At 58.1% G+C, this 12,948-nt stretch overlaps 1 protein-coding gene across 1 annotated transcript; it reads right to left on the bottom strand.

Moving 5' to 3' along the window:
* Positions 1-309: 309 nt before the first annotated feature.
* Positions 310-10,367, bottom strand: TRMT1 (tRNA methyltransferase 1). Its single transcript, XM_034792181.1, has 17 exons — positions 10,256-10,367; positions 8,322-8,706; positions 7,795-7,850; positions 7,025-7,158; positions 6,158-6,345; positions 5,468-5,583; positions 5,020-5,132; positions 4,234-4,382; positions 3,966-4,049; positions 3,529-3,598; positions 3,315-3,449; positions 3,048-3,133; positions 2,544-2,652; positions 2,203-2,279; positions 1,482-1,601; positions 785-899; positions 310-527 (listed from the first exon to the last, which is right to left on the bottom strand). Exons 2-17 carry the CDS (start codon positions 8,684-8,686, stop codon positions 444-446), a joined length of 2,001 nt encoding a protein of 666 aa, XP_034648072.1. The 5' UTR covers positions 8,687-8,706; positions 10,256-10,367; the 3' UTR covers positions 310-443.
* Positions 10,368-12,948: the final 2,581 nt, after the last annotated feature.

Genomic DNA, 12,948 nt, shown 5'->3' with positions numbered 1-12,948 from the left:
GCAGAGGGGACACACCAGGGCAGGGGCAGAGCTGCGCGTAGAACCCAGGAGTCCCAACTCCCACACCACATGCCTGATCAATTGCCTGTGGGGAAACTGAGGCAGAACAGCTCCACCATCCTGTCTGGCGTCCAGCCGGGCTGTGGTTAGGGGACCCTTCCTCTGCCCTGGCAGGGAAGAAGAGTTGCCAGGCTGGGGGGGCTCAGGGCACAGCCCTGCCTTCCCCTCAGTGCCTGCTTTGGGAAGTGGTGGGGAGGGGCTGCGCTCCCCCCTGCGTGCCCCACACAGAAGCATGACACAAGTCTGGGCTTGTACGTAAAAAGGAGACACCCTTGTTTTAATGGCCGGCCACACGGAGACCAGCAGTCTTAAAACAAAACACTTGCGCCTTCGCCGAACTAAAAAATAAAGCCCCGTGGCCTCTGTTCCTGCCGGGGGCTGGGCTACTGGGGGGGGCTGTCGGTCTTCACGGGCTCTGGGGCCGGTTCAGGGGAGGGACAGCACTTCTCAGCCCCCGCGCCGCTCCCCTAGCAGAGGGAGAGAAGCTACAGTCAGGGTTATGGGTTATTACAGCCACACCGGGGCCAGGAGCTGCCACGCCTCTGACCCCCGCTCCCTCCCCCAGATTCACAGCCCCCCCAGCCAGTCCTCACCTCCTTGAGCCTTTTGCAGGGGATGTTTTTCAAGTGGCCCCCGTCCTCCGCTCTCTNCCCCCCCCCCCCCCCCCCCCCCCCCCCCCCCCCCCCCCCCCCCCCCCCCCCCCCCCCCCCCAGCCAGTCCTCACCTCCTTGAGCCTTTTGCAGGGGATGTTTTTCAAGTGGCCCCCGTCCTCCGCTCTCTCCTTCCGCTTGTTCTGATGCAGCTTCCGCTTGTCCTGCAGGGAGGTGGAAATGCCGCCCCTGGAAAGGCAGGAGGGGGCTGGGTGAGGAGGGCTGTGAGCTCAGCCCAGCCCCCAGGGTTAGCTTCACCCCCCAGCAGTGGAGTTTGCTCAGCTATAGCCAGGAGTGACAGCAGCTGGCTCTGGGGTGGAGCATGGCAGCTGTATAACACCAGGCCCCGAGGAGCGTTCACGTATCCACAAGGGCTGGAGGCTTTAAAGAGACCAAACAGAAGCAGGATAGGGCTACCAGTCTGGCTGGGAAGTAGCCACACAGAGGTGGGACCTTGCTCTGCTCTGTATCCAGAGTCGTCCTGGTCTGGAGTTGGATTCAAGGTAGAACAGCCGCCCCTAGCGTTAACCCCTCCCCACTAGGCATCCCTGCAGCTGTCACAGCTGGTGCCTTCCTGTCACAGATGCACTCTGCACCCCCGTGAAGTCTCCAACCAGCCCTAGCCCCACTTTACAGCTGGGGAAACTGAGGCAGGGAGTGACTGGCCCACTCACCCCACACAGCCAGGAATAGAACCCAGGAGTCCTGCATCTGAGCGCGCACACACACCCTCCCCGCTCAGTCTTGGCCCAGTCCATTGGCCCCCCTTACCCTGCTTTCGCTCTGGCTTTAGGGCCCCAGTACGCTTCGGGATTCTCCTGGAATCGTTTCAGACCCTGCTTCCTGGATTTGGGGTTGGCGTCCTCGCGGACGGTGAAGGATGCCTGCAGCCTGGGGCATGGAGGAGAGGGAGACAGATGGCTGAGTGCTTTGCCAGGGGTGCTTCCGGAGCAGCCTGGGGGGGCGGGGAGAGTGGATCGGCTCCATGGGCCCATCTAGCCTGGCATTCCTCACACACACACCCCCTGCTGCTCTGGCTCAGACCAGAGGGCTGGGGGCCACTGGGCTCAAAGCCAGGCTAGCCCCGTGTCTCCCAGCTGCTCAGCACACCTGCAGGGAAAAGTTCCTCTTTAATCCACCTTAGACAGCTGCATTGCCCTGAAGCAGCAGGGTTTGGCAGCCTCCCAGACCCTCTGCACTACAGGGGCAGGGCCCTGGAGAGGCTATACCAGCCCCCCATCCCTCCCCGCCTCTTCCCCAGCGAGCTCACAGAAGGTCAGCATCAGTACCACTGTTTTACAAATGGGGAAACTGAGGCACGGCAGGACACGACCCCACCCACACTGAAGGCCAGTGGCAGAGCCAGGCCTAGAACCCAAGGGTCTCAAGTGCTGGTCCAGCGTTCTCCCCACTAGGCCACACTGCCTCCCACCAGCAAAGATGGCCGTGCGCCAGGTGCGGGCCTGATTCCCTTAGAATGCCCAGGCCGTACGTGGGCTCCACGGAGAGGATGTGGAAGGCTGGGCTGGTGTCCGAGAGTCGCTCTCTCTTCACGGGATGGAGTCTCTCCTGGGGAGAGAGATCAGGTCATTTTTTTCCTTGACTTCCCCTCCCCGCAGCCCTGGACTCCCTCCACACGCAGTTCAGCCAGTGCCCCTCAATCCTGAGCCGCAACAGATAGGTCCCCCGTAGTGTCCCCCCCCCCCCGTCTCCCAAACCCTGCCTCCCCCCACTACCTTAACTAGCCTCACAGCCAGTCAGACACCCCATCAGCTGTGACCTGTTTGGGGCAGGGGGGGATGAGGAACGCTAAGTCCCCCCCACCCCACTCACCCAGCATCTCATGATGTCCCAGAGGACGGAAGGCGGCGCGTCCGTCTTGATGGCGTTCTTGCAGGCATGGGAGAGCGACACGCGGTAGCCGGCGTGGAGGAGGGCGGATCTGGAACCGGAGGGGAGCCCTCAGGCCATGCTGGAGTGGGAACCCTCTGCTGCCTGCGGGCCCCGGGGCTCTCCGAGGTGGGGGCAGCTCAGGAGGGGGCGCTCTCCCCAGCACTCCCTAGTGGTAAGTGGAGCGGGGGGATGCTCTTCCCCTGGGGGAAAATGTGCTGCTTCCAATCCCGGCCTTAGAGGCAGCGTGTCCCGGTGGAGGGGGGGCCCGGTCTGGCTCTCTGCCCCCGCTCTCCTGGGGGCGGGTCCCCTCCTGGCTCTGTGCCTCAGTTCCCCACCCACTCCAGGGGTGTTTGGAGTAGAAGCTCCTTGGGGCAGGGGCTGCCCCTGGCTCTGCCCAGCGCCTGGCGCCCGGGGCCGGTCCCGGTCCCGTAACGCCCAGAGTACCTGAACTGCAGCAGGGAGGGGGTGTTGCAGTGGATGGTACTGCTCAGGCAGTCGAGGGTGTAGTACAACGGGACGTCGCTCAGCTCCTGGCCAGAGGGGAACACGGTGGATCAGCACAGGCCCCGCCCCCAGAAACCCAACTGACCACGCCCCCACCCTCCCCGATGCTCCCCAACTCAGACCCAAAAGACAACCCGATTCCCCAGCAGGGCCCTTCTGCCCTATGCCGCTTGTTCCCCCGGGGGTGCTGCCCCATTGGCCCCTCACCTCGGTCACCATGCTGAGCACCCCCTGGATCCGATCCTGTGTCCCGAACCGTCCCGGGTTGCTCCCCAAGGCCGACAGGACCCTCTGGACAAAAGCTGGGTCGTGGAGGGGCTCTGCCCACATGGGGCCACCCAGCTGGGGGAGAGAACAGCAGGTAAGGGCAGCGTGCCCGGCCGTACGGGAGCGGGGTGCACCGGGGGAGCGGGGGGCTCACCTGGTGCCGCTGGTGGCAGTGCTCACAGGAGGGGCCCACTGGGGGGCCAGAGGCAGCCGAGTATTTAAAACTGAATCAATCAGAAGGGTGATTAGAGATCTAATGGGGTAGAGCCCCTTCCCCAGCTGCGCCCCTCCATCCCAGCCCCCCTCCAACACCCCCGAGTGCCCATCCAACCCCACTGTCCTAACCTGAGATCTTAGTCCAGCTCCACCCCCCCGCTCTCCCAGGCCAGGCCCCCCTCCAGCTGGGGACCCCCCTCCAGGGACCAGTCATCCCCTCTCCACTCTCCCCATCCATTCTGCATCTCCAGCACTGGACTCTCCCATCCAGTGGGCACTAGGTCCGAGGACAGGTCCCCGCCCGCTGCTCTCCAGGGCCAGGAATTGGACTCAGCCCCTGTCCCGGGGTGAGGTGGAGAACCCGGAGCCCCCTACTTGCTCCCGTGGCTGGTCATCTTGCCGAGTCTCTGGAAGTGGTGCGTCCCGCAGCCCACACAGTTATACACCAGGGCCTGTTTGCTGCAGAGACAGGAGGCGATTCAGTGAACAGCAAGCAGGGGGGATGCCAGCAGGGGGCGCTGCAGGGCTGGGGAGCTCCTGGCTACTCCACTCCTGGCCTCTCCAGCAGGGGGCGCTGTGGAGAGCAGGGTGAGCTGCTTGGCCCAGTTCTGGCCGGCGCCCCAGGATGAAACGCCCGGCTCACCTGGCAGAGGCTTTCACGGTGGCCTGGCCGGTGAAGACCCGCACGAAGACCCGGATGTAGAAGTCGGCGCTGACCGCCAGCAGCGGCACGATGTAGCGCTGGTAGCAGTTGGCTCGCAGGTCCAGGCTGTGCAAGATGATCCGCAGGGCCTGCGCGTGGAAACGGGGCGCTGCAGAGCCGGGCTCAAGGATCTGCCCGCGAGGCGGGAGCGGGGAGAGGTGGAGCGCTGGGGTGCGGCCCGGGTCTGGGGGCCACGCTCCCCTTCCAATACTGGGCCGGATTCCCACACCCAGCTCTGCTGGGACACACGAGCGCCAGGTCTCAGCCCAGCCCTAGCAGGACCAGCATCGCAAGTAGGGCCCCAGGACTAAATGGGTCAGGGAGCAGGCTGAGCTCCCCTTCCCTCTGGGGCAGCGGGTCTCAAACTGGGGTGCAGCGAGTCACATCCGGGGCCGCTGGCCCCACTGATCGACTCCTCGCCCTCCCTCCCAGCGCCTACCGCGGAACAGCGTGCAGGAGGCGCTGGGAGGGAGGGTGAGGAGTAGGGACGGGGTGTGCTTGGGGGAGGGGGCGGAGAAGAGGAGGGGCAGGGGTAGGGCCTTGGGGGAAGGGGTGGAGTGGGGGTTGCACACCCCTGGGGAAAATTAGAAGCCGGCTTGGGGGTCCATGAAAAATTTTAAATCAAAATGAGGGTCCTCAGGTTGCGAAGGTTTGAGAACCACTGCTCTAGGGGGCAGGCAGGTGGATGGGGCGGGGCATGGAGGCAGAGGCCCCGCCCCCACTCACCATCTCGTGGCAGAACTTGCCCTTGATGGACATGGCTCCGTACTTGCTGTAACACGTCTCCCCGCTGTTCCCGGCCATCACTGCCATGTCGGTGCAGGTCACGCATAGCAGGCCTGCAAGGGGGACATCCCGGGGACGGTCAGTAGAGGATTCTTCCCCCAGCCACCGGCCTCACCTGCTCCAGGATTGGACAACCCATTCTAGCTGCGTCTCCACCCAGAGTTCAGAGCCTGGGACAGCCGCTGGGGTCCTCGCTTCAGAGGTGGAGGAGGGAAGTGATCTGCCCCTGGGACAGATGGAACCAGGAGTGCGGATTCCTGGCCACCCTGCTCTAACCCACCAGATCCTACAGCCAAGGCATCCATGGAAGCTTGCAAATGCGGCAAGTCACTGCTGTGAGGAAGCTCGCAGCGCCAGCAGCCCTGGTGCTGCCCCCCACCCCACTCACCTCCTTCACTCACCGCCTGCACGGCGGCGTCCAGGAAGGTGGCAGGGCTGCCGTACGGATCCAGGTCGATGATGTCGAACGGATGCTTCTCCGCCTTCTGCTGATACATCAGCATCCTGCAGGCGGGACAGGGACAGACGCTGAGCAGGGGGGTCTGCGGAGCCAGTTCGCAGCTTAGGATATCCGAGGGCTCTTATCCACCAAGCCCCACACCCACACAGCCCCTCCCGCAGCCCCTTCACTGAGACCCCCTTATAGGGCACAGTCTCCCTGGCTTGTTATTTACTAAGTGTATTACGGTAGCACCGAAGTGCCCAGTGGCGGCCCAGGGCCCCCTGGTGTTGTACAGAGACAGAACCCAAAGACAATCTCTGCCCCGAACAGCTTCCGCCCCATCTCTCTGCCAACAGGAGCGGGTAGTTGTTAGCCATCGTGGCCGCTGGAGGCCTGTCCCGCGAACCCACCCACCGCATTCGGTACAGGAGTCGCTACCTGCTAACCAGCCACTTGGGGATTTCGCCATATCCCCTCACCAGAGCCAACTAGTCCCATTGCCCCCCCCCGAAATCCTCCAGGTACAAGGCCATTCGCCCTCCTGCTTCTGGGCCGGCTGGATCGGGAAGCTCAGGTCAACCCGCTCAGTGCACGTGATGCCAGAGCGGCCCATCCCCCTCTCCCCCCCGGCTTTACCTGGCATCGGCCAAGCTCGACGTCACCAGGTGCCCGACTCCATTGAAGTGGACGTTCCTCGTCATGAGCTCGACGGCTTTGGAGGAGAAATCGTTGGCCACCACGGCCCGGAGGCCAGGCACCTCCTTGGCAAAGCGGATGGAGCGGAGCCCCGAGGCGGCCAAGGCCTCCAAGATCCGCACTCCTTCCTGCGTGCGGGGGGGGAAGGGACCACATCTCAGCCGAAGCCCACACGCCCGGGGTCAGCGATCAGCGGGGAATCGAACCCGGGACCTCTGGATCCAACAGCACAAGCCCCAGGTCTGTTAGCCACGGCTGAAGCAGGCTCATCCACCTCTGCCCGCGGCCCAGCCATCACGTGGGTTACGTGCGTTAGCGCATTGGAGACTCCTGCCCAGACACTGATGCCAGGAGCCCAGTGGTCAGCTTGGGATTAGGAAGTTTCTCCATCCGCCTGAATGCCAAACTCCAATTCCCGGGCAAGGTTAGCAAGACCCTGCGCGCCCACCGAGCTGGAGGGGCCGGCGCAGGCCTGCCCAGAGCTTCCTCGCACCAAGACGGGTTGCAGTGCCGTGGATGAAGGCAGCATTAAGCTGCAGCTTTAATAGGGAGAGGGTTCGGCTCCTCCTTAAGAACTGGGGGCGGGCTGGTCAAGGGAGAATCTCCCCTCCCCACACCCTGCTTCAGACCCAGAGGGTGTGGGAGGGCCACAGCTGGTGGGGGGAGCGATTTAGGCCCAAAGAGAGATCGGCTAGTCTCTTTGGCCCGTGAACTCCTCGAGGCAGGGACCGTTTCTCTCTCTGGGTAGTGCCTGGCAAGACGGGGGCCCTGGCGCTACGGGAAAGGTAGCGCTAGGTTTATATGCACCTTGCACACTTCTCCCACTGCCGCCACTGCCCGCGCTGGCCCCTCCTCGTCGGGCGCTGGTTCCGACCCAGCCTCCTCCCCTTCGGAAAGATCCACAACCACCTTCTCCACCTTCTCCTCTCCTGGGACGGCAACTGCAAGAGACAGAGCGGGGCGGATGCGAGGGTGTCAGCCGTTCCCCCCCCCCCTTCCCACTCCAGCACCGCCATAGATCTGGGTGTTAAGGGAACTGGGCAGCATCTCTGGGTGGGCCTTTAGCTCTGGTGCGCAAAGAGGCCTTGCAGTTTGGGGGGGTGGGGAGGAGGACGGATGCCCCTCTGGGCTGGGGGCTCTCCCAGGCTGAGGCGCTAACATTAAGGCCCTGAACTATCCCTGTTCCCAGCCTCTGGCCACACCCCGATCTGCCCGCTATGCCAGTGTCCTGGACTCTGGCTAGTCCCTGCACCCTAGGGGCGATAGGGAGAAGCATAGCTTCAGCCTAAGGAGGCCCCTGTGGAGCTCAAATAGGGAGCCCACAGAAGCAGCTTAAAATTCCCACCCGCAAGCAGCGCAGAAAGGGAATAACGGAGAACCAGAGCCGAGCGCCTGGCATCCCCTGGTCCTGCTGCACTGGGCTCAAGGCGGAAGTGGGACAGGAGTCCAGAGGGTCACAGGGGTCCCGACTGGCTTTGAAAGCTAGGTGCTAGTGAGGATCGCACAAAGTTAACCATCCTGCTCACTGCATTGGGGCGGGGGATATTCGAGAGGGAGACACAGACATTTCCACTTACTCTGAATCCCCTTGGCCGAAAGCTGAAGGCGAATGAATTCTGTGATCACGGCACACCTGAGGCAGAAGGTCAGAGAGAGAGACACACACACACACAGGCCTTAGTGCCCATTAAGGCTCAGATCTAGGTCACGTCCCCTGGCGGACTCAAGTTCCTGCGCAGTTTTTCCAAGCAATTCTCTCTATTGTCTTGTTAGCCCTGATTTCAAAAGCGACTGGATTTGGGGGGGCCTGATTGGAGACACGTTAATCCCCCCCCCCCCCCCCCCTCACAGCAGGTGCTTGGCACTAGAGAGGTATGGTCTAATAGGAGAAGAACGGTGGTGTTTTGGAGACCTGGGTTCAATTCCGTGCTCTGCCACAGACTGCCTGTGTGAACCTGGGTCTCGATTTCCCCATCTGTACAATGGGATAATAGCCCTGCCCAGCCTCACAGGAGGGTTGCAAAGTGCTCATATATTACCGTGATGGGGGCCAGATAAGTACCTAAGATAAACAGCTCCAGGCCCTCCTCTTACTTGTACTTACGTCAGGTCTCGGTTAAACTCTTGCACGGGGTTGTAGAACACTTCGTTGGCACTGGGGAAGATGATCTTCGCTTTCCCCTCCGCAATCACCGTCTCCCCAGTTTTCACGGGGCCAGCGCAGCTCCCAGCGTCCATCGCTAGGTCAGATGTAGGCAGCCGCTCCTCACTCTGCTCTGGATGGGAGCCATTGGCTTCCTGTGGGCATTGCCCCTCCATGTCCTTGGAAGGACAGAGCTTTCTGGCTGGCAGATCTTCGGGTGGCGGGAATCTCCGGCCCCTTCCAGTCAGCTGATTTGTTACAGTTCTGCCCGGCTGCCGGATGCAGCGTCTCATAAACCAAGCCAGTAGAGCGAACTCAGCTTTCATCAGAACATCTTGTGTCACAGCTGTCTCCAGAATACAAGAGAGAAACCAAATACTTTATAAACTACGCTCTTACTACAGGTTGTATTGTGGTAGTGCACTAGGCACTGTATGTTATTCGGTGTATTACAGTCGCATCTAAGAGTCACAGGCCACAGCCTCACAGTGTTCAGCCCCAGAACAAAGACAGGCCTTGCCCCAAAGTGCCTGCAATCTAAATATAAGAAGAGGCAACAGATGGCTGTAGACAGGGGAGCAAAAGGAAACCATATCAGTAAGTGTGATGGGCAGCGGTCTCTGTACATCAGCCATTGCCAAGTTTTTTTGTAACCCTCATGGCAAAGGAGAGTTAAGGAGGAATCTGAATTAGGACAACGAAATGGCTTTGCCAATGAGCATGCAAACGCTACTTCTGTAGCTCTCATTCCTGTAGTACCCAAGCACTGCCCAATCTTTAATGTCTTTCTACTCACGACCACTGTGAGGGAAGGAAGTGCTATTATCTGCATTTTGTGGGAAACCTGATCTAGTTAAATTGCTGCAACAATCTGGAGTGGATGCAGCCCTACCCCTAAAGGTTTTGAGATCAGCAGAGCTTGATTTGGTAAATTTACCAGCACATCTTTATACTACTAAAACCACAGCCGCAATAAGATGTGGCAATGATTTAACTACCTACATAGAAAAAAAAATATCAGTGCAAAAACAGTGTATAGACAAACCCTTAGCTCATGAGTTCTGTAAGACAGGGCATCTTTTTGTTTGGTGTCCATACAGCACCTCACAAAACAGGACCCTGCTCCATGGCTTGGACTCCCACGTGTTACTGCAATACAACAGCATTGTCAGCCCCACACATCCAAAAATTAGTCATCACAATGAAAGACGTTACAAGGTTGGCTTAAAGTCATCCGATTTCTTTGAAATAACACATGGGGTTCTTTTTATTTGATTTCTGGCATGGGTGCCATTGGGGTTCCCCAGGATTGTCCCTTTTTTTGTGGTAGCTTCTCAGCTGAAACAGTTCAGATACCACAGTGTGGGTTTGGGTTTTTTGTGTGTGTACTTCAGAGATGGCAACCCTAATAAAGGGTAGATGGTTATTTTTTCTTAAACAAAAGCTTGAGGAGACAAGGTTGTTGTTTTGTTTTGTTTTGTTTTTTTTTGGGGGGGGGGGGGAAGGAGACTGACAAGCCACCAAGTATCATGAGACTTACAATGAAACTGCAAGACATCCCCGACCCCCCCCCCCCCCCGACGTTTTCTGGGAGACAGCTCAAACTGCTTGAAGGACCAGGGGGGCCTCAATCCCTCAGAATTAACGTGGGGGAGGAATGGGAGGGGACTCTGTTTAAGGAGCCGATGCGAGGTTTTGAGCCTCGTGCAGGATAACTCAGAGGAGGAGGAAAGGGGAGAATAATCCCCCCATGTCCCCCAGACTGAGGATTTGAGAGCTGAAATGTGAGATACCCCCCCAAAAAAACCTAAATGAATCCTGAGCCCACGGGGCCCTCCCTGGGGTGAGGGGCAGAGCATCCCCTTCCCCTTATTAACACCCCAGGCTTCCCTCACCCAGAAAGCGCAGCAAACTCAGCCTTCCCTCCACGCCTTCCAGGAGCAGCTACATGGGCGGCGCCATATTGTATCCTGCGGGGAGCGATCATGTGACCCCCATCCGGCCAATGGGAGGTGCCATGTACAGGGTGGCTAGAGGGACAAACGGCTTGGCGGCTGTGACCAAACGCGACCGGAAAATCAGTCCCATTGAGAATGGGCGGTGGGGGGCAGCTGAGCTAGGGACTGGGTTAAAGAGGAGTCCTGCCAGGTCGGGGGCGTGTCCCTCTTTTGAGGATCACTGTCATGTTGCTCCCCCTTTAATGTTGCTGCATCATGACTGCAACCCAGTCAGCCTGGCAATAAAAACCACCATGGCACAACACAGGGAGTGGCGTGAGACACCCATCCAGTGCCCCGCAAAATGCAGCCATGTCAAGAACGCCACATGGCAGCAGGGGTGCAAAACACACCACTTTGTGGACTGAGCTATGGTTCCCCACCCCCAGCCCCATCGGGATCCAGCAGACTCCCTGAGGTCTGCACATATCCTGAGGGGTGGAGATCTGTAGCTGGCCCTATCCTCTCCCCTGGAGCAGAGGGGCTCAGTGGGTATAGATCTGTATTCCCATTCCCTAGTCCTCTGCACAGGCCTGGTGGTGGTAGTGGTGGAGGAGGGGACAATGTCTGTAACCCCTCCCAGCTCATCTCCCCCGCATGAGGCTCGTTAACTCCGAGAGCCTTCAGCAGCATCCCAGGAAGGGATGGGGATGCCACAAATGAAGCTGATCCCTCATCCCCGCCCCCTCCAGGGTCCCCAGGTGTACGCCAGGCCTGCAGACTCCACAGCCAGACAAGGCCTATTGGCCCATCCTAGTCCTTCCCCACATATGGCTACTCAACTGTCTGTCTCTTCCTTCTGGTTGGGCCAGAACCCCAGATATTAACATGACCCTCAAAATACGGAGAGGATCCAAATGCCATCTCAGCAACCCAGATCTGAACACCCTGAAAATGTGGGGTGCCCCCAGCAGAACCAGAGCTATAAAAAGGGCGGAGTTCCAGACCCCGCTGGAAAATCCAATCCCTCTCCAAAAAGACCCACCCCCACACCCAACTCCTCCTGCCAATAGGGATGCACCTGGCAGGATCAGGGCCATAAAAATGGAGTTTAAGGGAACATGGGTGAGGAATAATTCAGATCCTCCTCCCCCCTCCAATTTGGAGGGAACTTTCTCCTTATCTACCTCCCTCCCTTTAAGATTTTAGAGTCATTTCTGGAGCCAAATATGGGGGAAATTTCCCCTAATTCAACCACCCCAATTTTTCTTTCTAAGGGGGCAGTTCTGGGTCCAAAATTTGGGGAACCCTCCTAATCTGCCTCCAGGGGGTCAATTCTAGATCCAAAGTGTGTGAGTGTGTGAGAGAGAGAAAGAAAATATATTTTGGGCCTAATCATGGAGAAAACCTCCCAGACACATTTTTACCCCAGATCCAAACTTAGAGGTGGGTAAATGTCCTTCTAATCCATTCCTTCCATAACAATCCCCCCCCCAATTTTGTTGCTTCTGGATTCAAACTTCCTAAGCATGGTACCTGCCTCTTCTATATATTTGTTGAGTCTGATCCTCCCGTTTCATAGCATTTATCTGCTCCAAACTTTATATGTTTCTCTGTATTAAAATTGTACATAATTATAATATAATATACTGACATTATACATATCTATATATGTTTATGATATATCATTACTTTATATATATTAGTTTATAATATATATATATATATATATATATATATATATATATATATATGTTTAATGCTAGGATACTAAATGTTATATATATACATATATATCAGTTTACACTGATATATATAAAGGGAAGGAAAAAGTTTAACAAAGAGAAGTACATCCATAAGTTTAGTGCAAAGAAATTATATATGTATAATAGAATCATGATTCTATTACTCTTATCTATATATACACACGATTTTTCTGCTCTGAACTTTATCTGTATAGTGTTGCTGTATTAGAATTATGTAATCATTATAAGATAATCCTATGATGACTTTATCTATATGTTTATATGTTTAGCACTAGGATACTGAATGTGGTATATTGTAAAAAGTTTACTGCAGAGAAGTTACATAGAATAATACAATTCTGTGATTCTATTATTCTGCCTGTATATATAATGGATCCATGTGATTCTATGATTCTTATCTATCTATCCCTACGCACCCCCATCTCTCTCGCTCTCTGCACCCCCTCCCCAGGGAGAAGCCCAAAGCCTGGCGGGCAAGTTCACCCACAGGCATTTTCCTGCCAGCCCAGGCGATGGGGGAGGGGGCCAGGCGCCCCTGGGCCCAGCAGGGAGCAGCCCGCTCAGGGCTCAGCTAGCCGCGCCTGGGCGTGTGTGCGCCTGATGCAAGGGGAGGCCCGGCTGGCGGCGGCCGCTGCCGCATCGGAGCGCTCGGCCCTCGGCTGAGCCGGCCTGGGCGGGCAATGAATGGCTGCTGCGGCTGCGAGGCGAGGGCGAGCTGAGCCCTGCGCGGAGACCGCCCCTGTGCACAGGTGGGAGCCGGCCTGCGCCCCGGGCGGGGCCCCCCGCGCCCCCTGATCCGGGGGACCTGCCCTGCCCCCCTCTGCTGCACCCCCCACTGCACCCCCAGACCCGGGGGGACCTGCCCTGCCCCCCTCTGCTGCACCC

Source organism: Trachemys scripta, chromosome 16 (genome assembly GCF_013100865.1).
Source record: "Trachemys scripta elegans isolate TJP31775 chromosome 16, CAS_Tse_1.0, whole genome shotgun sequence".
In the NCBI taxonomy this organism is placed as follows: Eukaryota; Metazoa; Chordata; order Testudines; family Emydidae; genus Trachemys; species Trachemys scripta.
Note: the sequence above shows the minus strand (reverse complement) of the source record. Positions and strands in the feature narration are given on the sequence as shown.

Coding starts and splice junctions, on each gene's coding strand:
- TRMT1 (XM_034792181.1), bottom strand. CDS start 8,686: ATGAAAGCTGAGTTCGCTCTACTGGCTTGGTTTATGAGACGCTGCATC. Junction 4,383..5,019: donor GCAAGTTCTGCCACGAGATG/GTGAGTGGGGGC, acceptor TTCCACGCGCAG/GCCCTGCGGATCATCTTGCA. Junction 2,653..3,047: donor CCCTCCCTGCTGCAGTTCAG/GTACTCTGGGCG, acceptor CTCCGGTTCCAG/ATCCGCCCTCCTCCACGCCG.